This window comes from Suncus etruscus, chromosome 14 (assembly GCF_024139225.1).
Source record: "Suncus etruscus isolate mSunEtr1 chromosome 14, mSunEtr1.pri.cur, whole genome shotgun sequence".
NCBI lineage: Eukaryota > Metazoa > Chordata > Mammalia > Eulipotyphla > Soricidae > Suncus > Suncus etruscus.
The window spans coordinates 22124444-22152394 of NC_064861.1; the positions used below are offsets into that span (position 1 = coordinate 22124444).

At 38.5% G+C, this 27951-nt stretch overlaps 1 protein-coding gene across 1 annotated transcript in view; it reads right to left on the reverse strand.

Moving 5' to 3' along the window:
• ARHGAP26 (Rho GTPase activating protein 26) overlaps positions 1-27951 on the reverse strand; it is a 517227-nt gene that overhangs the window by 351265 nt on the left and 138011 nt on the right. The window contains exons 5-9 of the mRNA XM_049786899.1: positions 26992-27093; positions 18517-18627; positions 11072-11176; positions 9166-9295; positions 5229-5329 (exon numbers count right to left, since the gene is read on the reverse strand). Coding sequence (XP_049642856.1) covers positions 5229-5329; positions 9166-9295; positions 11072-11176; positions 18517-18627; positions 26992-27093 — 549 coding nt within the window. The remainder of the gene's footprint in view (positions 1-5228; positions 5330-9165; positions 9296-11071; positions 11177-18516; positions 18628-26991; positions 27094-27951) is intronic.

Genomic DNA, 27951 nt, shown 5'->3' on the forward strand with positions numbered 1-27951 from the left:
ATTTCTCTATATTATTCCAAACTGAGAGTGGTGGGTGGAAACTAATAATCTTGACTAATTTATTGAATAAATATGGTGGGCTTGGGCTGTAGCAAAACATAACTATCCATTAATACAAAAATAACCCACAAAATTAACAGACCTAGGAAGAGACAGTTTATATTCATATCTGTTGCCATATACCTATTGTCTTTTATTGATTAGAAAATATTAGCCTCTCAGATTGAGAACTACTCTATCAACTGTATGAATTAATGTATGAATATTAATATCCAATCATAGTGATTCTGGATATAATAATGTCTAATTACAAAGCTTTAGAAAAGGTTTCCCTAGGAAATGAGAGAAGAGGAAAACCTTAAAAGATCCTCAGATATAAGCAGCAAAAAAAAAAAAGAAAGATGAGACTCTAAGGAAGGCTAAACTATATGAAAAAAATTGTGTAACAATGGCCTGGTTAACCACTAAAGATTTAAAAACTGAGGGCTATCACCTCAGGATTTTTTAAAGAAACTTTATCCAAATATTCATTACTGTATAGAATAAAAACTGAATTTACTTCACAAAATGAGGGCTATAACTACAAAAGCAAATAAATAGTTAAAAGGGTGAAAAGCACTACTCTGCCCTCTCTTAAAAAGGCAGATTGTGTTACAAAGGTCAAATTTAAATGATTTGACCTGGTGAAGAAGGTCAGCAAAGCCTTTCTTGGGCTGAGACTTTAAAGATTCATGGGAGATAAATCTAGAATAGCAGGTGTGTTGTTTTTGAAGGGGTGTTGTACAAGCCACAGGGCTTGGTAAAGAATCATGGAAATCTCTAAGAATTAAAGGAAAGCAAATGTGCCTAAATCCTATGTAAAGCAAGAAGTAGAATAAGAAAGGGGTAAATTATTGCAGATAATCCTGTATCTCTTCATCTGAGAGAGAGCAGTGACCAAGCCAGGGAAGTGATCATCAACTCTGAGCTTCCCCAGACCTCTCTCAGAGAGATGCCACATGTCTGGTATGAAAGGATTCTCCTCCAATAAACCGGCTTTGGTTTTTAAGATGATAAGGTAATTCTGCACACTCTTTCCAGCCTGAAGCTAAGAGAAAATAGAAACTCTAAAAGAAAATAACCCAAATGAAAGGGTGGTAGTAAAGGACAAGAAAGAGTTTGAGGGGTAAAAAAAAGCATTTTAGGGAAAGAAAACACCTATTATCTATATTATTTCTACCTTTGAACAAAGAGGAATAAAATATATATCACAAGACTCTTCCATAAGAAATGAGAAGACTTCACCTCTAGACAGTCTTATTTTCTTAATTAAGCTGAGGAAATGTTATAGAATAAAAATATTAATCTACATTATCATCAGCCTCAGATTAAAGAAATGCAGAGTCCAGAATCAGTGAATCCTGATAACTCTAATTCAATAGTTGTATAGACTTAGGATATAAAGAATAAACCAGTGTTTGTGTGGATGTGGGGAAAAATGGATCTAAATTCCCTGCTGGTAGAATGCCAATTGGTCTAACCTTTTTCCAAAATAGTATGAACATTTCTAAATAAACTAGGAATTAATGTTCCAGAGGATTCAACAATTCTACTTCTTGGTATCTACCCCCAGGGACCCAAAAACTATTCAGAAAAGACATTTGCCACCATATGTTCACTATAGCACTATTCACAACAGCTAAAATAAGAGAACAATCCAAATGTTCAAGAACAGATGACAGGTAGAGAAACTAAGGTACATATATACAATGGAATACTTCTTACCAATAAAAAAATAATAAATGGCTATAAAGATTCATTGTAAGTATATAACAAATGCTCAAAGGCAATAGAAATGGAGAACTTTAGTAGTAAGTTTATTGGGGAGAGAAAGAGGGAAATAGAATGAAAAATTGGAGAACTGGGGCTATAGCGGAAGAAAGCAGACACTTTGCAAAAGGATATGGTACTAAGTTCTGTTATGCTTGAAGCCCCACCAGTAACATAAAATAAACCCCATCATTGCCTAAAATAAAATTTTAAATATATCTAAATATATAAACAAAAATCCCCCCTAAAGAAATTTTATCTCTAAATCTAGATTATCTCCTTTGTAAGGAAGAAAAATTAGACCTACTATCGTAATATAAAAGGATTTAAATAATTATAAACTATAAGGAATCATTCATAGAAAACTGAATTATTAAGCTTTTACTATAATACACATTAGGTATAAGTCTCTAATCCAAAAAGTTCATATAAAATCAACAGCCCATCACTAATATCTCACTCTAATGCAGTGCTTCTCAAATAGTGGAGCACCCCCCAGGGAGGGTGCGAGGCTCCATAAAGAGGGGTGCATTTGACCTCGGCAAACACTGTCATAACAAGCTAAGCCCTGTGTTTATGTCTCTGTATGTCTCTGGTGCTGAGAGTTGCTGTGTCCTGCTTCAAACCCCACTTCGAAAAGCTATGCATTACAAAACGTGCTCATTGTAGCCTTTCATCCGGACATCACCTCTGACTAAAAATCAGTTCAAATTATTTTAGATATTTTTGTTTTGCAGGTTATGGATTTTTTAATAAAGATACTATTTACAGTTGCACAGGGGGGGCTTGAAAAATGTTTTCTTCTTCCTAGGGGGGCATGACAGAAAATAATTGAGAAGCACTGTTCTAATGTTAGGGATCCCAAATTACCACCATAATTCATCTCTGACTTTCAAGTGTGATAAGAAAAGAGTTAGATAATAAAACACACACAAGGGAGTCCTTCAGTAAACATTTTGGAAAACACAAGATTAAAAATCACAAAATAAAGACTGAGAGAATAATTCATTAAAGCTGGTTTCTAAAAAGATTAAAAGGATTATACTTGGGTTGATTTTAATAGAAGGTAGGTAAATTAACTCTACTTCCATATTAAGACTACTAGGGGATACCTAGTAACACAGGTTTCTGATATTCTTTCTATTACTCCTATTTTTTTTACTATGTCTGTTTTCCTGAGATTATTCCATCCTAATAAATATTAAATGGGTTTAGAGTATTTTTTGGTTTGATACAGGAAGATTTTGATTAAAAGTCCTGTATTCTGGCCTAAGTAAAAGAAAGCTGGGGGAGGGGGAAAGAGAATGGGAATCTGGAAATGAAATGGTACAGAGCATGTGGGTACCACGTGAAGGAATCAACTATTATGCAAAGAGCGGCTAACATCACTTAACATGGGGGTCCAATTTCAAAGCCTCTGACTAAGACTTTACACCACTAGCCCCACATAAGGATGCTCAACATATTGTACAAAAAGGATCAGGTTAGGGTATTTGCAGAAGGTTAATTTGCCAACAAATTACACAGCTGAAAAACTATTTAAACCAAAGCTAGGATCAAAGAAATTGTTTTGAAAGGGATCCAAGGATCTAAAGAACTAAAAAATATAAATTATTTTTCTAAAAGAGTTCATCTTTGTTAGAATTATTATATACAGGAGGTGAGATTAAAACACATGGGGAAAGGACAAAATTCAAAATTATAATCAGTGAGAATTTTCTAATGTTCTAAAAAAAATTCAAATTCTATTCCCACGAATAAAATTAGAGTAGGGGGTTGGGCAGGGGAAATTATATGTATTATCTTCATAACAAACTGTAGAACAATAAAGTGGGGGCAGGAGGGCAGAGATATTAAGAGCATCTGGAAAAAAATAGATAGTGGTGAAGGGGACAGACAAAAACTGCAGGGACCCAGTTCAGAGAACAGGGTTACCCTTGGCAGTGGCCAAGAAATCTGATCAGCCATTGGTCTTTTTTCCAGAAGTGGCCATCAGAACATCCCCTCCCATACACTCTTCAATATAGTGAGAATTTGTCAGGTTATATATTCTATCCATTGAAACAGGGTTGGCTTGCAACTATCTCAACCAACAGATTTGACAAAAGGCTATATGACTTCTAAGCCAAGGATGGACTGCGATTCGATCCCCCCAGTGTCCCATATGGTCCCCCCAAGCCAGGGGCAATTTCTGAGCGCTTAGCCAGGAGTAACCCCTGAGCATCAAACAGGTGTGGCCCGAAAAAACAAAAAAAAAGAAATAAAAATAAAAAAATAAAAAACAAAAAACAATTACAATAATTGAGGAATCAGTAGGTTAAATGTGTTTCAATATTTATTGCTAAAGAAAAACTGTAAACTAGCAATAATAATTTTAAAACTTTAAATAAAATGCAGAAAACCATAGCTTAACAGGTAATATCAAGCTTAATCACAAAGGTTAAAATCCTTCAAAACTGGATAGCTTCAGCTGTATCTGATGTGAGGGTATCAGCATAGACATTGTCATCATCACCTGTCGGTCTCATACAAAGTGCAGAATATTGTGGTTTAAGTAGTTCAGTGGCATTCAGTTCAGTTCAGCCGCCTACCTCTTCAGCTGTGGACTGAGCTGAAGCACCTCCGCCTCCAGCAGATGGCAGAAGATGACTGGAGACTACGTGCATTTAATTCTGTGCACATGCAGCAAATCAAATAACCTGTATGACCCGAGTATACGCCGAGTTTGGGATTTTCGGCACAAATTTTGTGCCAGAAAATCTTGGCTTATACTTGAGTAAATATGGTAAGTAAAGGGCATTAAATTTGCAAATTATAGAGCAAACTATAACTGGAACACAATACAAAATGGAAGTGCACTAGGTGGTAAAAATAGCTATGCATTTCACAGCATGTCACTATATCTAACATCTAAGTCTAGACAGGTTACACCTGACACTCAGTACTGTATACATGTATACACGTGTGAAATGTTAAGAACCTCTCTTAATGAAGTTTTTATGTAACTTGGATTACTTAGATAAGAGTATATATTTGTTTTAGTTACTTATATAGTGCTAACAGAACCACAGTATTAAAAAAAACTTTTTCCAGTCAAAAAGATGGCCCTACAGGGGTCCTGAAACTTTTTAAACAGGGGCCAGTTCACTGTCCTTCAGACTATTGGAGGGCCAGATTATAGTAAAAACAAAAATTATGAAAAAATTTCTATGCACACTGCATAATCTTATTTAGAAGTGAAGAAACAAAATGGGAATAAATACAATATGTGGCCCGCGGGCTGTAGTTTGAGGACCATTGCCCTACACACACACAGAAAGGAAAGAAGAAAATGATATGCTATTTTATATATAAATTTATAATTATTAACTTATTATTATTCAAGAAAATCAAGCATGACATTTTCAAAATAAACTCACCCCCTTTCCTCCTGATTTTTGGTCGAAAGGTACCATGGTGATTTGTTTGGAATCTCGCTGATAAGTACAGTAGTGCTTCACCCAGGAAGTTCCAAAGTGACCTGAAAAACATTATTTTCAATAAAACATCTATTCATGTCCAATGTCTGCTAATAATAAAAACACAAGCCACACACCTAGGCTTTAAACTGCTTCTAGGGCCAATATCCTCTCCCCATCAGCTAGACTGGAACAGGCAGAAATCTAATCCCACAACTGGAAAAGAGCTGGCTCAGGACTTTCCCTAGAGACTAAGAGACTTTCCCACTAAATACCACATGCAATAAGCCTTAAATATAACGGAAGTAGATGCCTCTGGGGAAAATTAATTCACTTTCCCATCATCAATCTCCATTTGAAGTTCCCCTTCTCTTCTCTGACAGGAGTAAGATGACTTAGGAGAAAACACAGAAAAGCTTTTCAACATTCCTTTCCCCTTGACCATATGGTGCAATGACTGCATACTTCCACACTGCATCACTATGGCCTGTTGTACAGTAGGTAATGATCTGCTTCCAAATTCCCATGTTTGACTTTGGCATAACTCAAAAAGATCTGAGAGTAGACAAGGAGAACTCACTAAAGAAGTAGAATGGAAGTGAAATGTATCAATATAAATACTCTGTTCCTCAAGATTATCCCTCATGGAAAAGGAAGATACTTTATAGTCAAATGTGAAAAAAGTCCTGAAGCTTGACCAATTATTCTGGAAAGTAAGGTATTATCATAAGTTCTTATTAGTCTGCAAGTATCTCAGTTAACACTTATCTTAAGATGCTTACCATAGCAGAAATGAATAATAAGATCTGAAATAAGACCTAACACTTTTAGTAATTACTTTTCAAGATATGAAAATATTAGATATATTTAGACTGCAAATATTAGACATCATTTAGTAAAATTAAAAAATAATAAACTACATCTTGGAGCATCAAGGTCAAAATTAAAATGCTAATTATCCTAATATATATTGATGGCTAAGATAAAATTTTAGTGAAAGCACAGAACAACGATTCTTTAAGCTGTATCTTGGACATTTTGAGCATCAAAACAAGTAAGAATAGTAATGTTTAGCCTGATGAATAAACAGAAAGACGACAACAAATAACTAAGAAGAGAGACTAGAAGGGAAAAAACAGGAGAAAGGAAGAATAGAATTGAGTTCGCTTCCCTATAATGAATAACAATTAAAAATATAGAGAAAACAGCAGAGCTAGAAGATCAAGACTTTGTAGCCAGATTGATAACTATTAGGTTGAAGTAAGGACGGCCGATGGGTCCCAACTCTCTGGGAGACAAAGATTGTTGAGAAGAATATTGTCTTAAGGAGTCTCTCACAAACTGCTAATTGTTGGCAAGGGAAAAATAGTGAGGGTTCAGTGGTAAAACTAGACAATACCTCAAGTGAGTGAACAAAAGGAACACCACCAGAAAGGGTCCAATGATTATCCTAGACCTAAACATGATTCTCAAAGAGCACACATTACCTATCTTGACTAAGGAATCTGATCATGATCTGTCAAACCTACACTGAAAAATATTCTGTGCAAAAATTCGTCAAAATTCTTAAAAAACATCAGTCAAAAAAACTGAAGAGAGACTAAAGAACTACTCATGATTAAAAGATGCTAAAGTCATTACAATGAAATTCAGTGTGAGACCCTTAACTGGAGAAAATTAAATTTGCTGGAATAGCTAACAAAATTTAAATATGAGCCATCTATTAGATTAATAACCTTATCAATATTAATTTTCTGTATGTGATCCCCCTTCACGATTGTATAAAAGTATACTGTGTTTCGGAAAATAAATACTAAAGTAAAGGAACATCATTATATACAACCTGTTCTCAAGTGACTGGGAAAGTATGCCTGTCACCACAATCACATATACAAAAACCCAGAAACAGGGAGACTCTTTTTGTGGGGGGGAATAGTAAAAATTCATGAATCTGGAGCAGAGACACAGCTCAACTGGCTGAACATGTTTTTCATGTGAGAGACCAAGCTTTAATTCCTGGCACCTCATGGCTCCCTGATCACCTCAAAGAGCAACACTTATGCACATGGCTGGAAGAAACACTCAAGGGCTATCAGGTATGGTTCCAAGAGAAAAAGATAAAAGAAATTCATGAATCTGTGTAAGGTATGTATGGTCATTCTTCATACTACTCTGGCAACTCTCCTCAGCATCCAAAACTATTTCAAAACAATAACATAAAAGCTTTCAAACAAAACACTGTGCCCCAAAGAATATACACATGTGGACATTGTGCTAGTAGGATAAAACTTCATGTAATGATAATCAAAGAGTACATAAATTGCATAATGGAGCTATGAGTTAATAAAGTGTGTCTTACTCACAGCCTACCTGGTTCAATTCCCCCATCACACCAAGGCCACTCACTTAAAGTGGGTTGGAGGCCCCAAGCTTGGAAGCAAGTCAAGAATTAATGGGAGACCTCCTGAGTCCTGCTTGGGAAGCCCCAAGACAAACAAAATTTTAATTTAAAAAATGTAAGTGTCCCTGCCCTTGCAGGGACACCACAAATGTGAGTTAATTTCTCGGAGGGAGTGTGAGTTTAAAATATACAGACAAAGAACACACAAGACACACAGACAAAGAAAATGAGAAACCAGTAAGAACCAGCTAGCTTCTGTTTTTTTGCAAAGGGAGCAGATCATTATAATATCATACATGGGGGAAAGCAAACAAAGACATTGCAGATCCCCACAAAAAAAGTATGGGTCCGTGCTTTGCACAGTTGACCTGGGTTCATATGGTCCCTTGAGCTCACCAAGAATGATCTCTGAGTACAAAGCCAGTAGTAAGTCCTGAGTACCACTGGATATGGCCCAAAAGAAAAAAAAAGAAAAAGAAAAAAAGAAAAATGTTTAATGCAATAGAGGCTGCAAAACTAAAAGCAATACTGCTTTCATATGTGTAAGGAAACATGAAATAAATTAAGAATCATCAGTGGATACAATTGGGTTTCACAACCCAAGCAAATTTTCTCATAAACTATACACTGAAAAAAATAATAATAACTAAAACCAAGGTCATAGTTCTGTCCTATCAAAAAGACTTCTAAAATGATATTTGCCTAAGCCAACATAATAATACAAAAGTAGAAAAAAAATGCAAATCCGGGAGGATTAACAAGCCTAGCTAAAAAAAAAAAAAAAAAAGCAGAGTGGCAGAATAGAAGTATCTATTAAAGAAAAGCTTGATTTTTACAAATCCCTAGCATTGTGTGCGTGAGGGAAGTCTGGTAGTTCTAGTCAACGCAAAGTCTCTCTGCAGACCTAAAACATGAATTTATGAGTCAGCAGTGAAAACTTCAGGTTAGCAATGCCTGGCATTTGACTTTTCTTTTTGTTTATCAACATAAGCTGTTGTTTGTACGTTTCATAAGAACTAGGAAGATAGGAGTTGAAGAGAAGATGAAAGGGAATTAAGTCATGATTTTCAAATTAAAATATAATCACTAAATGTTATTTATGTCCACCAAGAGATATAATTGTTGGTAGACAGTAAGGTCTAATATAGCAAAGCCTTTCCAAGGATCTCCTCCAAGGCTATGGGTAATTTTTCTATCACTAAAGATAGAGAAATGTCTAGAATAGAGTAACTCTTAGGAGCAAAGAACTGCTTACAACCAGTCTCAATATCCCTAGGTTCTAAAGAAAAAAGAATTTATCACTCAGAGATAAGCAAACTTGTGGACTTCATCTTTCCCTCAGTAAACTAAATTATAAATTAATCTCATTCATCCCAACTCAGGTATACAGGACACGGTGCCTAATTGAGCACTAGAGGACATTCTTTCTTAGTAAAAGGATAAACTTCTGAGCAAAAGGATGAACATATGCCAAGGTTGATGACGGTGGGCACTCACGTTTCTCTTGAACATAGAGATACCCTTCCATGGAGTAGGGACTGATAGTCTTGTGGTCAAGAGGATTCTCCTTCATCTTTTTCATCAGTGATTCCACTTCTGATCTGGTGCCTTCGAAGCGGTTTCTTGTCTAGGAAGAAAGAAATTTTGTTTGAGTCTAGTAAAGAAAAATTCAGAAAAATCAATCTACAGAGTCAATAGACCTAAAATCAGATGAGTGGCATTTGGCCATCTAGAAATTGGACCAACATATCCTTTCAAGAAATGTACTTTGACTTTAAAATGCTGTACCAGACTAACTCTCAAACTCTGGACTCATCATCAAAATTCACTTGAGAAGTGAGAGAAAATGCCAATGTTGGGGGGAAGAGTGACAGTACAGTGGGTGAGGTGTTTGCCTAAAACTGGGCTGACCCAAACTCAATCTCTGGTATCCCAATATGGTTCCCTGAGTACAGTCAGGAGTAAATCCTGAGCAGAGCCAGAAACCTGAGCACCAATGGATGTGGCCCATAAATAGAACAAATAACAACAACAATAAAAACAAAAAAACAAATGTCCAAGCATCAGCCCCCAGGATTAAGTTAGTACTTTTTTTGGGGGGTGGGGGGCACACCTTGTGACACTCAGGGGTTACTCCTCCTGGCTATGCACTCAGAAATTGCCCCTGGCTTGGGGAATCATATGGGACACTGAGGAATCAAACCAAGGTCCGTCCTAGGTCAGCCGTGTGCAAGACAAACATCCTACCACTGTGTCACGCCACCATTCCAGCCCCTTAAGTTAGTACTTCCAACCCCAGAAATAAACATTTTAAACAAGTTTGTCAGGTAGTTCTTATTCAGGACTGAGTATTTATTTCTGCAGGGAATGTTGCTGGAAGCACATCTTCAAAAGGGACCTGCTATACTACAAGTTACCTCCCCCAGGGTAGCTGCACTGATTAACTAGTGAGGGCCAAGAGCAGAAAGATCACTATCAGGAAAAAAAAAAAAAAGCTTGACTCCTTCTTTTTTAGGCTACTCTGAAGGACTATCTTGGTGCCAAGGGCTCTATGACCCTGTCCAAGAGTGCCTGACACACTCCCAGAAGAGACAGCTCTACTCCCCTATAAACTATTTGTGAAAACCAACTTAGAGTCAGCTTCAGTGAAAACCAGGTTCTGAGAATGAAACCTGCAGTTCTCTGACAACTGGGTATCCACCAGGGCAAGCTGCAGGCTTCAAAGAGTAAAGTGAGAAAGCCCACAATGATAGACTTGAGATTCTTTTCTACACAGCATCATCCAGAAACAAAGAGAACATGCAGAAGAGCATGGTCCCTCACATGAAGAAGAGGGTACAAGCTCTGGCATTTGAGAATCAAGTAGCCTCCACCAGAAGTCTGAGAACTAAACGGGCACCTGCTGTGCAAAATCTGAGAAGGGAGATTTTGAGTGAATCACACTGATTTGGATTTCCTGTTAGCCTTCCTAAGAGTTGAACAAGGGAACATCCCTTGAGCCAGAGGCCCCATATATGTACCTCGCCCCTGCCTTCTAAATACACTTCCAAGGTCTCCTATGGATAGGCAGCTGCTGGCCCAGAAGGGAAGTGGGGCTGGGATGGGCTTTCCACTGCCAAAGGAAATCCTGACTCTGGGACTACAGATTTAAAACTTAATCAGCAGCAGCACTTCCGAGAATAAAAATAGTACCTTGAAATAATGGAGCCAAGGATAATGCTCTAACCTGGGGTTACCAGGCACCCTAGCAAGGCCTGCCCCCAGCTGCCCTCTAAACCCGAGTGAGATTCATCCTTCTCACTTGCATTCTAAGACAGAGAAGTGATCTCCATGTTACCAAACCCATATTTAGCTTCTCCTTGCCTTAGTCAGGGAAAGAAACCCAGTCCCTTTGCCCACTCACATTCTGAATGCTGATGGTCAGCTGGGTCTTGAAGTCACTGAAGTCCTTGGCCAGTTCATAACCATGGTGATAGAAAGTGAAGAGTCCTTGCAGAAATGCTAACAGCTATAATAAAGGCAGAAGGAAAGATTCCATATAAGCAGGGTAGGGGCTTTTGTGTATGTGCCTGGTTCCCCAGCTCTGGCTTGAAGTCAAGCTAGAACCATTGCTTACTGAGGACTACCTGCTGGCCCAAGCACCAGAACTTGATAGTTCTTTCTCACTGAACACTCATAATAGCCTTCCTATTATCTCCATTTTCATCATGAGGAAGCATATTCAGAGAGGTAGTTACTTGCCTCAAAATACACAGCAACACCAACATATTAAGCCAAGTTTGACATTCACAACCCTCTGAGCCTCATGTCTCCAAAAAAAGGGAAAAGAAACAAAAAGCCATTTCATCAGAAACTTAAGACCGGAGCAACAACTCCACCTCCTTTGTTTGCAAGGACAAAATTAAGTCATTCTGCATAGGGCACATTTAGACCAACAACAAACTAGGAAGGGAGGAGGAAAGGAAGCTGCAATGTCCTGAGTCCACAACCTAAAAGGCAGAATGAAATCAAAGAAAAATGTCTAAATTAGCTGTAGGCGTCTCTACACACTTCCTACTCTAGTCCAAACACCATGGGTCCTTTAAGAAAAGATACCCAAGTTCTATATTTTGGTTTATGATGCTTCCCTAAACTCTTATTTCAGTTCCCTCAGAGTAAAGATAAATTCACTACCTATTTAGTCTTGTTTTTGTTTTACTAAGAGGACATCCACAGCTGACTTCATACATGGAAATACTATTGTTGTCCCCACCTGTGCCTGCTCAGGTGAAATCAATGTTTCCATGGTTCTTCAGAGTCCATGTGTCAGCCTCACTGTTCTTTGGTTTTCCTGGCTCCCTCACAAGTTCTATATAACTTGTCTCATTTCCAAATCTAGCCTGAGGAAAGGATTCTAAAGGAAGACTGAACAGGATTTAGAAGCTCTCTAAATAATCTCTGTTATAAGCTCAGTTTTATTGCATTTGGGAACCATATTCATGTTTGAACATGAACACCTCTCTGCCAATTAAACTTCAGAGGTCCACTCTGCTGCCACTGATCTGCTTCAACTACATAATATATTAAAACACAGGTGCTTTACTTCACATCCTGTTTTAGGTTTTAATTCCATAGTCTGTATTTACTTTTTCAGCCTCTGAATATATCTCACTAAACAGTCTCACGTATTTATATCGCTCCTTGCTTTTTGATAGGGGAGTAGAGGACATACTCAGAAGTGTCATGGGCTTACTCTTGATTCCATGCTCAGGGATTACTCCTGCAAGTGCTTTGGAAATCATATATGATGCCCAGAACTAAATCTGGGTCAGCTGCATGCAAGGCAATGGCCTTACCTGCTGTACTATCTCTCTACCACTACTCTCTTTTCCTAATTCCTAATTATGATATTCTAATAATAACAATAAACAAAATTCACCCTACTTGTTACTCTGATTTGCTTTGGCAAATCAGTAAGTATCAAGTTATATGCCTGAGCTCAGAGGAGGGATCTAGGCCTGTACTAGGTTAGGGCACATACTCAGCCCAGTTAATCTGAATTCTACACTAGAAAGTCAGATCTCAGCTTGAAGTAACAAAATGCCATATTGCCATTGCCCTAAATCCTTCAATCCTCTGAGAATGGAGAATATATTTACAGTTATTGGGTTATATTAAAAAAAATCTTATAGCACCATATAGAGACCCCTATCCTAAATCAATGAATAGGTGGTAATTCACATAGTTATGGAAGACTAATAAACTCCAGAAAACTAAAGTCCTTCATGGTTACTCTATATATGACTCTTGAAAAAAAAAAAAAGGCTGATGCTTTTCTTCCTAAGTGGTCCAGTAATAAAGAACTCTTGTGTCAAACCTAGTGGCAGTTTTCACAATGAAAAATGTTCCTTCATATCTTTTCCCTCTCTGCTGTACTTAAAGGATGCATCCCATCACTCTTCCAAGGCACTTAGCCATCCTCTAGTGGGAGATAATACAGAAGATAAGTAGCAAATCCTACAGCCATTCTTCCTATTCACTCTAATTTAGCCTTAATTTAAAGCCAATAGGGCTTCTCTTTCTCAGGGTAATTAAATATCTCAAACAGCTTACTAGGCTGCCATTTGGGTATACATACAAGTGTTCCAAAGGCACAGCATTGCCAAATTTATTTTGGTTTTCGCTTCCTTTGCTATCGTGCCTGATTGTCTATTTCTCTACAGGAAATGATTCTTTAGATATTATTATCATTGGCTCACTTTGCTTCCTCCTCCCACAGCTGCAGTTTCTCTTCCTTCCCCCACTCTTTATATTTCCTTGTACAACACTTGGAATCTATAACTCAATGTGAACTGAAAATTCACTCTTGGGGGAGAAGGGCAAGACCCACAGAAGAACTGCAGAGCTGGAAAGATCTATCTGCCTCATATCTGCTTTCCCCAAACACACAAGTAAAAGGCTGTTGTCCGCTCATCTGTGTATCACCTAAAAGAAATCACCATTGGAACCCAAAATCACAGCACAACAAAAAAAGATCTGACCACTATTCCCTCCTTTTCCCCATACTTGTTTAATTCCTTAGAGTAATTGTTAAGAAAAGCTAACTCTAGTTCTGAGCTGTCAAACAATACAAATTCACAGTGCAGACATAAAAGTAATTGCAAATTTAGCTTGAGAGGCACCACTCTGAATGGATCGATTCAGTTTGCCTCCATTCACTCAAACAATAGAACTACTATTGTGGATTGAATATTAAAAAAAGAAATAAAGAAAGTATATAGATATTGTAAACCCCAAGTATCCCACGATATGATTTTATTTGAAACGAGGACCTTTAAAGATGTAATCAAGTGAAAAGGACCATTAAGAACCTAAGCAAAAATGACTAGTAACTGGTATTCTTAAAAATAGAAAATTAGGACTTTGGTTTGGTTTCTGGTTTGTAGAACTATGAAACAAAAAATTTCTGTTGCTTCAAGGCACCCAGTTTATAGTATTTTGTTATGGATGTCAACCTTAACCAATAAATACTGCTCCGAAGAATTCTTTATCCAAAAAAACAAAGGCAAGGGGAGCCAGCAGAGTATGATGAGTTGGGCTGGATAAGCCAACTGACTCCCTTGAATTCATCTTTTTTTTTCTTTTTCTTTTTTTTTTATTTAAACACCTTGATTACATACATGATTGTGTTTGGGTTTCAGTTATGTAAAGAACACCACCCATCACCAGTGCAACATTCCCATCACCAATGTCCCAAATCTCCCTCCTTCCCACCCGACCCCCGCCTGTACTCTAAACAGGCTCTCCATTTCCCTCATACCTTCTCATTATTAGGACAGTTCAAAATGTAGTTATTTCTCTAACTAAACTCATCACTCTTTGTGGTGAGCTTCCTAAGGTGAGCTGGAACTTCCAGCTCTTTTCTCTTTTGTGTCTGAAAATTATTATTGCAAGAATGTCTTTCATTTTTCTTAAAACCCATAGATGAACCAAAGAAGGACCTATAGTACTACACTAACTAGTTACCAGTAAAGAATGAATAGTGGATCTTGCACAGGAGACAGGCAGAACATACTTAGCAAGAGAAATATTAGACTGTTGTTTTAGGAAATGCAGTGATGACAGGTCAGAGTTGAAGGCAGAGGTCAAAAGCAGGATACCGCTAAAAGTATGAAGACATACAGAGGGATTAATGCATTTGGGAGGGACTAAGAGGAAAGGCAGCAAGAACTCAGCAGAAGAGGACATTCAGAGGATGCTGTTGCCTGAAGAAGAACAAATGTTCCTAAACACTAGGTGATCTTCAATTATGGAAATTCAAGGAATAGATGGGACTTCGCCTCACCTTCATGAAATCAGTGTGTCATTTTAAGCAATCCAAATCTTCAAGAACATTTAGTGCCTCAATATGAAAATAAAGGCTTCTAGGCACAAAAAAAAAAATTATATGATTTAAACCCAGAAGTCTGACCTTTCTTCCTTGGAACACTAAAATTTTGTCTTTTGCTTTCTGAAGGTTAGCAATGTTCTGGTACTTGAAGTTACTTAGAAATAAAAGAAATAGTCAATGTGCCTGTAGGTTCCTTGAATGATTAGAAGGTTCTATTTTAACTGTGACCAACGCAAAATATTAATAACCATATCAGAACCCCAACAATTTAGTTCAATGGGTTTGTAACTGATTTTATTTCCAATAAACAATCAAATGGTATTTCACAGAGACTAAGAAACAGGCAGACTATGCCAGCTCTGCTATATACTAGGAGTGACTATATATATATATAAAAGACTTCCTGTTCTTTATCTGAAACCAGAGGTTTGAATAGAACCTAACTTCGGAAATTTTCTGTGGATTAGATTTAATAATGTAGATAAAGTCCTTATTATAAGTGCAGTTCAAAATAAAGTTTATGCTAATATGACCAGTCATTTTTCACATTTGTCTTTTTAATAGTCTAGACCACCACTGGCTCAAATTTTAATGTGCAACAAATCACCTGTTGTGTCTATTAAATGGCAAAAGAATCAGCCCCATCACTGGAATATGTCAGGACAAAGTCTTGAAATTTTTATTTCTAAGACTGAAAATTATTCTGGGCAAGAACTTCTTCCTTATATGAATCTCTTCTCCTTAGCCATAGCTCCTTAAGTCACTGATGTGCTGTAAGTTGGTGTGAATGCTCAGAAATAAAACAATTCTACAGAAAGGGAGAAATTAAACATCCAAACCTTAACTCAAACAACTCATTTCCTTTCACTTCAGGTTAAATCCTTCTCATATTCTCTCTTCATCCTAACATGAAACCAGGACATTTTCTCCTTCACTCTCCAGATGTCTCCTTTTATGACCTAAATATCTATATACTCCGATAGTTTTCTACTTTTAATCCCTCTGGTATCTATTTCCTAATTTGCCCAATCTAATACTGACCTGCCTGTAACTTCAGTCAGCTCTTAACCCTATATAGCAAGCTTCTCCATGAGGTTCTTAGCTCCTCAGATACCTGCAGGGGTCCTGCAGTATTTTCCTTGATATTAAGGAAATAAATGCTTTTTAGATTTTAATACATTAAAATAGGCAAATACTGATAATATCAGCACTTAACTTACTTATTATTGAGGAGATCCTAAACTGCCAATACTAGTACATTCCCCTACCACAGAATTAAAAATAATTACTAGCTGGGTGCTATTTAGCAATGTTCTGTGCATCTTATATGGATTAAATACTCTTATGGGTAGATTGTGTTAGCTCAACTATTCTGCTGATGAGAAAACTAAAGTTCAGAGAAATAACTCTGAACAATGATAATATGATGATTCTCAGAAACTCTGATATGCTACAACAGAATGCCAGAAAATAAAAGAATAGCTCTTTATAGATTTATTTTTTTAAAGGGGGAGAAGAAGAAAGGGAAAAGAGAAGCAACAGGTGCAAAGGTCATAAGTCATCCAAATGAGCCCAGTGCAGAATGGGTGAATGCCAAAGAGGCACCCTTGTCTACTGTGTATCAGGCTTCATGGTTATTTACTACTAAAAAGAAGCTAATAGACACAATAGTTGCCACACTGAGCAATTAAAGCGGGCCACATAAAAAACTTCATCTCATAAAAAGGAGAATTAGCCCATTAAGATGTAACTCCTCAAAATGAATGCAGAATAATAATTAGTTGTTATAATGATAGAGAACAAATTATATGTGTATATAATAACAGATGATATGTATTTATAAAGACTATTAAATTACACTCTTCATCCCTCCATAAATTCTAGTAAGAACTAATAAAAATACCAATGCTCAAAGCTGGAGAAGAGATTCAAAAGGCTGGACTGAACACCTCACATGCATGAGGCCCTAAGTAAGAACTCTGGGACTAACCTGCCCCCCGAATCACAGGGTTTATCTCTGGAGTACCACTGGACCTGAGTAGTATCACAAAAGCAAGTCCAAGCATTGAATTCTATTGGGAACACTGGCCGGAGAACACCTCCTCCCCACACACACACCAAATTGAAAGCTAATAATTCCATGTGAAAGCATTTGCATTTTTGCAGTGATCACAGAAGATAGGTCTTCAGTAAACTTCCAAGTAAAAAAGAGGCTTTACTGCCACTGTGTTCTAAGCAAGAAAACCAGCAAAGTTGTCTGGTAGATGGCTCCCCACCTCACCTACATCCCAGATGAATGATGAAGATTTAGACATAAGACTGACCAAGAGCACTGCTAGACACGGACCTTACTCTGAAGTTTCAAAAGTTTGGTTAATAAGTCAGAAAAAAAATTAAAAGTTAAGATAAATTTGAAGAATTTTCCAGAAGAAGTATCTGTAAATGTAATCCCAAGAATCTAGTTTTAGGACAATAAAAGATGAAAGCATGAGATTCTAAAGCCAACTAAAGTCATGATGAAATTATGAGCAAGATGTCTAGAAGCATCCAAGAGTTTATAGAATAGAAATGAAGCACACTTAATCAAGAGGGCTAATTTCTTTCATTTTCTTGCAATTTATTCTTATTTGCTTCAGAAAATCATCCTTTCCTAAATCCTGATAAAGAAGATCATTTATGTTGGAACGCCAGCTTCAGTCTAAATCAGAATGTAGGCTGGAAAACATAATGTCTGTAAGAGTTTTAACTGACAATTATGTTTTTGAGGCCCATATGCCCAATTTGATGTTTCCATTAAGTCTTCCTGATTTAGCCTCTGACCAGCAGTGTCCCAGTGGCAAGATCAGGCCTGCAAAAACACCCAATCAGGCTGGGGGAGCCTTAACTAAAGTGAGAACTGTTCCCATACTATATCTCCAGTCCACCGGAAAACTCTGACCAACTTCAATCCCAACCATGGTCCACTCAGCAGAATTGTCATGTTGCTTGGTAGAATAAACTGATGTTGGAAATTTGCTATATAACAGCATCTTTTCTTTGATGAATATAAGAAAAGGAGGATGGGATTTGTACTTAGGAGACAAAAAGAAAAAAATATCTTATATCCCCACCCCTCTTTCTCTGGGTTACTAGTTCATTACAATTATCTGAAAGGAGGAGGAGTAAGGTGATGGGATGTTAAGGTATAGCCATTCTTGACTATCATGATGAATACTTCTCCTTTCTTCCTAGACACTTGGAAACCAAACAACCACACAGGATGGCTTGAGCAAGGCAACATGGCTGAAAGTTCAATCTCCCTTTCTAGAATTGTACACCAATGGCCACTGGGAAAAACCCAGGGTAGCCAGACCTACTTAGCAGAAGGCACAGTCATTGTAATGAGCTAATGAACCATTTAGTTAACAATGCAGAACAATTTGAAATGTGTGTGGTATTGAGGACTAGGCCCAAAGTATGGGCTCTGAGCATCTACTTACTGGCTCCACGAACTCAAACATTTTTCTCTCTTGGACTTCCTGCACCTTAAAGACATACTCCAAGGATACTTCATAGAAATGCTGCCGGACCAGGTCCACTTGACTATCAGCCTACAAACAAGAAGAAATTTAAGGCAAAAAACCAAAATGTGTTTACACAATTAGTTGCAACTAGAAATGTGAACATGAAAATAGTCATTATTCAGTCAGAACTGCATCAGGCTTGGGAGAGGTAAATACATACTTTGAACTAAAAGACAATCCTCTTGTCAGGGAGAAACAGAGCTCTTAGAAACCAGCTGGTACATTAATCAATTAAGCAATTTAAATTGAGCAATGAGTAGCTGTATCTTGAGATGCTCAAATTTTAAATATTATATGCTGTAAAAATAAACAAGTAATGTATTTTCCCCAAAATTATTTATTTGTATGCTACTCCTTGACTTAGCAAGCAAGCTAGAAAAGACAGATATGATTATATAAAGCAAATAAAATAGTACTTCCCTACCCCACTCACATGGCAATTCCCCTCTTGAAATGTGGACTTTACTGATTTCACACTGGAATATGTACTGGGGCTCTCGTTGCTTTTAAAGAAGCCTTCACTCTAGCTCTCTCCTTCTCTCTCTCCTTCTCTCTCTCTCTCTCTCTCTCTCTCTCTCTCTCTCTCTCTCTCTTCTCTCTCTCTCACTCCTTTCTCCCTCTTTCCCTCTGACTCTCTCTCCCTCTCTCTCTCTGTGTCTCTCTCATCTTCCTCAGATTTTAAATAAAACCTGTCTTTACTTTGCATTTTTCTCTCTCTCATTCCCTCCCCTTCATCAGAATTTCTAAATAAAATTTATCTTTACTGCTCATCTCCTCCTGAAAGATTTTTGTTTTGTTGTTTTCCTAAGAAAGGCAATGGTACTGAAAGGCAATGAGTTAGGTCTAGGACTGACTTTACTTTCCTGCAAAAAGCAATTCTTCTCTCCAGCTTGAGTCCATGGCTCTCTGAGAAATTGGGTGATGAGGATTAATTCCCAAGCAGGATGAACTAATGGATTTCAAGTATAGCTTGATAGCTGACTAGTGTGGTTGTCAGGACTTGGTTTGCCTGTGCTCACCCACAGATTTTATTAGTTCTATATGTACCCAGTCACTCCCAGGGTGGCAGAGGTGGAGAGAGAGAAAGTGGTGGATTCCCTTCTCAGGACTGCTGCTTCTCTCCTCCCCACTTCACATAAGTCACCCAGGCATGCCCTCCAGCTTCAGTCTGAAATAGAACTAATCAGGCCTGAGTGATAGTACAGCAGGTAAGGAGCTGGCCTTTCAAGCAGCTGCCCTAGGTTCGATCCCTGGCAACACATATGGTCCCCCAAGTCTGCTAGGAGTGATCCCTGCACAGAGAGCCAAGAGTAATCCCTGAGTACCACCAGGGACCCCAAAACCAAAAATAATAAAATAAATTAAGAAAAAAAAAACAGTGATAATGGCTGACTAAGTACTGACTCTGTATTGGGCACCATGTTAATAGGCTTTTATTTATTTATATGTATATATACATAATATATTTACTTATATTGCCTATCTCATCCACATTAGTTTCATTTACTCTTTAAATGTCCATAAAGAAGTAATATCTTTAATTTACAGGAGCAAAATGGAGCCTGTGATATTAAAGAACCTGTCATAGTTAGTACAGGTGTAGAAATTTGTCCACCTAACAACAAAATAAAACAAACAAGGATGGCCTCTAGGTAAAATAGTTTAGGTATTAGACTGCAAAGGGTTTACAAATGTGTACCCAGGAAATAATGAGAGGAGAAAAAAATAGAACATAAATAGATGCAAATGTGTACCAGATAAGCATAGAATAAGTCTGTTTAGGGTCTTTTAAATGGAGGGGCAGAACAGGCCAAGAATAGGAAACTGTCTCAGGCTTAAATTTAAGGTAGGAGGGCTTCAGATGAGCTAGTGAAAAATTCCCCAGTCTCTGATCTCCAGGTACCTATTGAATATTGATGTGCTCACTAACTGCCCTTAACTGTGTCTGTCACCTGTGGGAAGCCAGGTGGGGTGGGGTGGGGTAGCAATACTGTGTTGAGTAAGCAGTCAGTTTGTAAGAGGATGGCTGCCCAGGCAAATAAAAGCATTGACGGTCCATGTGTATTTGTGTCCTTGTGTGTTTGTTTGTCTCATTCTTGGTGACCAAACACTGCTGGGAGGAGGTTGAAGGAGTCAATTCCATTGGCATTAGATAACAGAGAAGACAGGAACTTCTATCCTGGTTTATTTGTTGCCAAAAACCTCGATCATTCCTTTACCAATAAGTTCTACCCCTTCCCCATACCCTTAGGAAGACCTGCATTCCACGGAAAGCATTGTTTTGTTTTGGAGCCACACCTGCCAGAGCTTATTCCTGGTTATGTTCTCAGGAACCAATCCTGGAAGACTTGGGGACCATCTGAGATGCTGGAGATCTACTATATGTTGGCAGCATGCAAGGGAAGCATCCTACCCACTGTACTATTGCTCTGACACTAAAACACAGATTTTTAAGATAAAATAATTTTAAACCTACAGGGTCAGCTGTGGGGAAAGCAAGTGCCCTATCCCTATACTATCTTTCCAACTCCCTATTTTTATTATTTTAATATACAACACACATATATTAACACATTACTAATAGGAAACAAAACAATATTGGGGCTGGAGCGATGGCACAAGTGGTAGGGTGTCTGCCTTGCCAATGCTAACTTAAGACAGACTTTGGCTTGATCCCCCAGCATCCCATATGGTCCCCTAAGCCAGGAGCAACTTCTGAGTGCAGAGCCAGGAGTAACCCCTGTTTTGAGGGTGTGGCCCAAAAACCAATAAATAAATAAGTAAATAAAATAATATTTTCTTTAAAAAAGTCAGAAAACATTCATTCTTTAACACACTCTTTACAAAGACAAAGTGACTAAAGGAACATTTCTTTCAATGTTTCTTTAAGATTCCCAAAGAAGAAAACTTACTGCCACTCTGACATATTAAAACCTTGGGGGGGGGGGGAACACTCATTCATCCAATCAGTATAAGCAAAAAAAATTTTTTTTCCTTCATGAAGCTTATGACATGGTTAAAAGGAACTAATCAAAAACTCACATTGATAAATAGAACAGGTAAAACACAACGTGCCCAAAAAAGCTCATTCAAATCTCTACTAGTAACTCTGTCCCAGAATAAGATATCCATGAAGACACAGTGGTTAGACTGTTAACAACCTGCTGAATAAACCACATTGTAGTGCTAAATTTGTTGCATTTTCTAAACCCTCATAGATTGATTAGTAAATAGGTGCTAACAAGTCTTTATTTGAGTGCACAAAATGCTGGTCTTAGTCCACAGATGTAGCTACTGGGCTTGCAAATTTGCCAAAATCCAAAATATTCATGGAACCTTTAATTTCTTTATGGTGTAAATGCAACAAATACACTTACACTGACAGTTACTTCTCTTTCCTCTGAGATGCTCTATATCACCACTACCAACAACAATAACCATGCACACACATTCAGGTGCCTGGCACTATTGGTGAGATGAGGAAGCCAGAGGAAAATCCTCTGAGCCAAGGGACAGAGAGAGGTGAGGCTCCATCAGAAGAAAGCAGAGCCTAAACCTGCAGAATAGGTGCAGGTCTATTGTTTTTTTAGCTGATGCAACCCCCTTGCATCCTTTATTCTCTCTGAATCTCTTTCCCACTTGAGGAGGATGCAAACGATAACACATGTGCTTGCTTCTGAGTTGTGCAATTATTGCAAAGAGAAAAGGAGCTACAGGCTGCACACAATCTGAGCCTCCAGAAGCGTTGGTTATGATCAACGAATGTTTTGGAGCTCAAGGGCTTCCAAGACACTCCTTACTCCTTCTCTGAGAGACAGCACCCCTCTACTATCTGATCTCCCGACTGTCCTTCTCCTCATCTCCCACCCTCAACCCAATCCAAGATACTCTCAGCAACCAGAAGAGCTATTTACAAATCACAATCAGATAATCTAACAGGATGCTTCAATGCTGAAGAACAGAATAATCTACACTTTGGCGGGTGGACAGTTTTGATCTGAAAAGATAATCAAAATTCAAGACTCTCTTAAAAGAGAGTCTAAAAAATAATCTAAAAGAACTTAAGTAGCCAGGTTGAAGTGATGATACAAGGGAAAGGCATTTACCTTGCACGCAGCCAACCAGGGTCCAATTCCCAACACCATAAAGAGTTTCCCAAGCAACTCCAGGACTAATCCTTAAGTGCAGAGCCAGGAGTAAGCCCATCACCATGTGGGGCCTCTCCAAAAAAGAACTTTGAGGGTGTCAGGAAGCCTGGCACAAAATTAGCACTATTATCAGAGAAAAGTTTATATGAATGATCTCTCTAAAAACCAGGGATTACACAACTGTTTACAAAGCATCTGCTCTCCTCTTGCCTGGCCTATGAAATACCTCCTGCATATAAGCTTTAACTGTCTATAAGTCTCATATTTTTGGATCCCAGTATAAACAAAAGAAATGTTTCTCTCCTGATAATGTCTTACTTTTTCTTTTTAGTTGTTTTTTGTTTGTTTTGCTTTGGGGTCACACCAAGCTGGACTCAAGGGTTAATCCTGACTCTGCACCAGGGATCATTCCTGGTGGGCTTGGGGGACCATATAAAACAACAAGGATCGAACTCAGGTCATCTCCAAGCAAGGCAAATGCCGTACTAGTACTATTGATTCGGCCCCAACACCCTGTCTATGTCAACTTAATTTTTAGGCCAAAGATTCCAACTTGGAAGTAAAAACTGTGAACCATGCAGTGTGGTTTGACCTCCATCATGGTCTGGTCTGTGTGATGGGCTCATCCATCCAGCCTGACTTCCTCCCACTCTTATTATGTTCCAGTCACCCTGGAGTCCTTTACAGCTTCTAACACTACAAGACCCTTTCTTGCAATGCAGCCTTTGAACATACTCTTCATTCTACTTGAAAATCTCATTCCCTATTCAAATTTTTCAACACCAGAACTGTAATGAGCAAAAAGAAAAAAACCTTTTGAATGATTATCTAAGCATATATATTCAAAATCAAATGTGACATACTTTCGTGTTCCCTGTGGTATTCTATTCCACTCTATTTCTTATCTTATAACACTCACTATTTAAAGAATACTCTTAAGATTTTTACTTAGCTCATTTTTCCCCTGGTGGTCTCAATTAAAATATTACCTCTTTGGAGATACCTTCATTGACCATTTTATTTTAAAGAGGTCAATCTAAGGCATCCCTATTTATTTCCTTATTTCTACTCGAAATGAGTCTTGCTTCCTCCAATAGAAAGTTAATGAGGGGCTGGTGAGGTGGCGCTAGAGGTAAGGTGTCTGCCTTGCAAGCGCTAGCCATGGAAGGACCGAGGTTCAATCCCCCAGCATCCCATATGGTTCCCCCAAGCCAGGGGCAATTTCTGAGCACTTAGCCAGGAGTCGAATGGGTGTGGCCCGAAAAACCAAAAAAAAAAAAAAAAGTTAATGAGAGCTAAATCCTTGTCTCCTTTTTCTACTTTTCTTTCTCCCATTTCCTGACCCAAAGCAAGCATTCACTAGATGCCTTTGGAATAAATAAATGAATCTCTGTACTGCCATCTGTGACACAGCATTCAGGGGGAATGCATTTCCAAAAGAAAGTAAGGAAGAAATCCCAAAAAGAATGGTATATTTCTCTCCATCCAATAGCCTGGGTTCCCCTAAGCTTGAGACCTCCCACTTGCAACACAATGGAAAGGGGAGCTAAGATTCCATCCCATCCAACACACCATTCAAGATGGTGTCTGTTACTTGAAAAACTAAATCTACCAGCTGGTCTGAGAACCGCCTATCATTGTGCTCCTTGGAAATGAAACATTCTCCTACCAGGGGTCTCAAACTGAATTTACCTGGGGGCCACAGGAGGCAAAGTTGGGGTGATCCTTGAGTGCAAAGTCAGTAGTAAGCCTTGAACATTGGGGGGTGTGACCCAAACAACTAAAACAAAACAAAACAAAAAAAAAAAGATTTCTCTAGGGAAGGGCCACAAAATGTTGTAGGGAGGGCCGCAAACGGCCCGTGGGCCGCGAGTTTGAGACTCCTGTCCTAGACAGAAACCTCCATAAGAGTTGAGAGTTCATTTCAATCCTGACAATACACCAGTGCCTGAATAGATACTCAACAACTATACAGTGAATAGTTATTGAATGAATGCTGTCTTTGAAGCAAGCGTCTGATGTTTTCACCATCGCCCACTAGATGGCAGTATCATTTCACACTGTTGCTCTATAATTTCACCCACTAAGAGCTAGAATTTAGTAGAAGTGTTCAGTTGAGAGCCTTGCCATTTTGGACAATGAAAACAAATAGGCCCCATTAAAAGTATAGTAGGTTGATAACGATGTTCCTAAAAATTCATTTTTAATCACTATGAGGAAATGTCATTTAATTGTAGAAGACATTCAGCATTGTAGAAGGCAATCATGACCTCTGCAGAGAACTCAATACATTACTAATTTCTAAGTGTCAAACCCGAAGATTGCCAAAGTCCCTTCCCCTCCTCCTGTGCTATCTGGCATTGAAGAACAGTGGCTGGGTGTCAGTAGAAACGCTCTTCCCTACCAAGATAAATAAAGAGGCAGAAGGGGTTAAGAAAAAGGGCTCCAGAGTCCAGAGTCAGGCTCAAGTCCTTGCTGATGCTGGCTAATACACTGACTAGTGTATGTTTTCTGAACCTATGTTCATATATAAAAAGCAAAGAGAATATACCTTTACCTCATTGTGGACTTCTAAGTAGTTTAGGAAATATTATGTTAAATATAGTACCTAATATAGAAACAGGTATTCAATGAACATTTGCAAATACTGTTGACGTTATTGGTGAAAGCATTATCATTAGTAGTTACTGCGCTTTTATTTGATTTAACTCAGATACAATATAAAGCAATGGCAATAAATGGCATGGGGGCCAGAGAGATAGCATGGAGGTAGGGCATTTGCCTTGCATGCAGAAGGACTGTGGTTTGAATCCTGGCATCCCATATGGTCCCCCGAGCCTGCCAGGAGCAATTTCTGAGTGTAGAGCCAGGAACAATCCCTGAGCACTGCTGGGTGTGACCCAAAAACCAAAAAGAGAAAAACAGAAATGGCATGGGCTTACAATACATTTTCTTTCTTTTGTTTTATCGAAGACAAAACACATATGCAAACACTAAACTGTAACAAAAGAACATAATGAAAATCTCCACTAAGATAAAAATGTGCAGGTCACTCTATCTAGACTGAATATACTTGTATCCCTTTCTCCCAAACATAGATCCAAGTCTAAATGTTGACACTTGATCCTTACTAGGATAATATTTAGAGGCAGGGCCTTTGGGTTATAAAAAGAGATTCCAGAAAATGGTCTTAAAAACATAGAGTTGGGGATATACCCTAGGAACACAAGACACAATACAAAAATGCACTGGTGGAGTCAACACTCCCCTACTACCCCAAAAAAGTGAGCAAAAGAGAGACCCCAGAAAGTTCACTCATTCCTCCTATGATGGGAGAACAAAGTTCAAAGACAGCAAGTCTATGAACCAAGAAGGGGCCTCACTAGATGCCCAATCTGCCAGCACCTTGCTCTTAACAAAATCAGACTCACCTCAAACAATAGTTGAAATAATGATGCTAGGATTTTAGATTACCAATACACAGCAGAAGTCAAAGCCAAAATACTAAAGCACATAATCAAGGTCATGGGTAAGAGAAACTGGAATGAAATCTCAGTTAAAAAGGAAGAAGCTGGGGCCGGTGAGGTGGCACTAGAGGTAAGGTGTCTGCCTTGCAAGCGCTAGCCAAGGAAGGTCTGCGGTTCGTCCCATGTGGTCCCCCAAGCCAGGGGCAATTTCTGAGCGCTTAGCCAGGAGTAACCCCTGAGCATCAAATGGGTGTGGCCCGAAAAACCAAAAAAAAAAAAAAAAAGGAAGAAGCTAGTCTAATTATTAGGGTTGCCCCCCAAAGAATATGGGACTGCAATGCTGCTTCACAACAGACTGGCTAGCACAGCCCCAAGAGTAGAGTGTGGGTGGGAACATCCAAAGGCCTCGAGAATCAAGTGTCAAGCATGAGGTAAGGATTAGGCTCCTAACTGGAGAGGCCCTCCCAACCCTAGAAATTTCTTTTTTTTTTTTTTTTTTTTTTTTTTTTTTTTGGTTTTTGGGCCACACCCGGTGACGCTCAGGGGTTACTCCTGGCTATGCGCTCAGAAGTCGCTCCTGGCTTGGGGGACCATATGGGATGCCGGGGGATCGAACCGCGGTCCGTCCTAGGCTAGCGCAGGTAAGGCAGGCACCTTACCTTTAGCGCCACCGCCCGGCCCCCCTAGAAATTTCTGACCAAGAGAACTTGCACAATAATCACAGCACCAAGAAAATAGTGAAATACTTCATTCAGGATATTAGTTCAGTTTCTTACCTCTTGGAGTTGAGATTCTTTCTTTTTGGAGGACAAATTCAAGTGTTTGTCTAGGATGCCACAGTACTTCTCTGTCTCCTTATCATACTTCTTCTTGGCTTCCTGGACCCCCCCAAAAAAATGAGAGTAAAAGAAGAGAAAAAAAGAATGAAGTACAAAACAGCTTTAACTCTTCATATTATGGCCACTAAATCAGTCACAAGTTATCAGTGTGACCCCAATTTATGATGAAATGAAGTTATGAAATTTGCTTATACACGAATGGACATGGAAATTATGTTGTATAAAATGAGTCTGAGGTGAGAAAAACACAGAATGATATCACTCATCTGTAGGATATAAGGAAAATAAAAGACAGTGTGGGGATGATATCCAGAGAAAACAGAGATGAGGATTAAGGGGAAGCTTGCCACAAAGAGCAGAGTGCATGCAGCTAGAGTAGAGAAAGGTCTACTATGAAAGTGATAGTTGGAACTGATCACTCTGGAAAAGAACTGGGTGCTGAAAGGGGATAAAGTGACATGCATGACTTCATTAAAGTAGTACAAACTACAGTGTCCAAAAAAAAAAAGAGGAGAGAGAAAGAGAAAAAGAAAGAGAGTGAGTAAAGTGAAATACCTGCCCCAGAAACAGGCTGAGGAGAATAGTGATAGAGAAGAGGGCATCAAGGACAGTGAAAGGGAAACTAAAGACATTGATGGTGGGAAATGCACACTGGTAAAAGTTGTTGTACATTGTATGACTGTAACTCAATGACAAACATCTTTATCTGTGAAAACAAACTGTATTAGGAACAACCTGGTAACCAGGTTTTTTAAATAAAAAAAAAAGTTGGGGCTGGAGTGGTGGCGCAAGTGGTAAAGCATCTCTGTCTTGTATGCACTAGCCTAGAAAGGACCTCCTAGGTTTGATCCCCCAGCGTCCCATATGGTCCCCCAAGCCAGGAGTGATTTCTGAGCG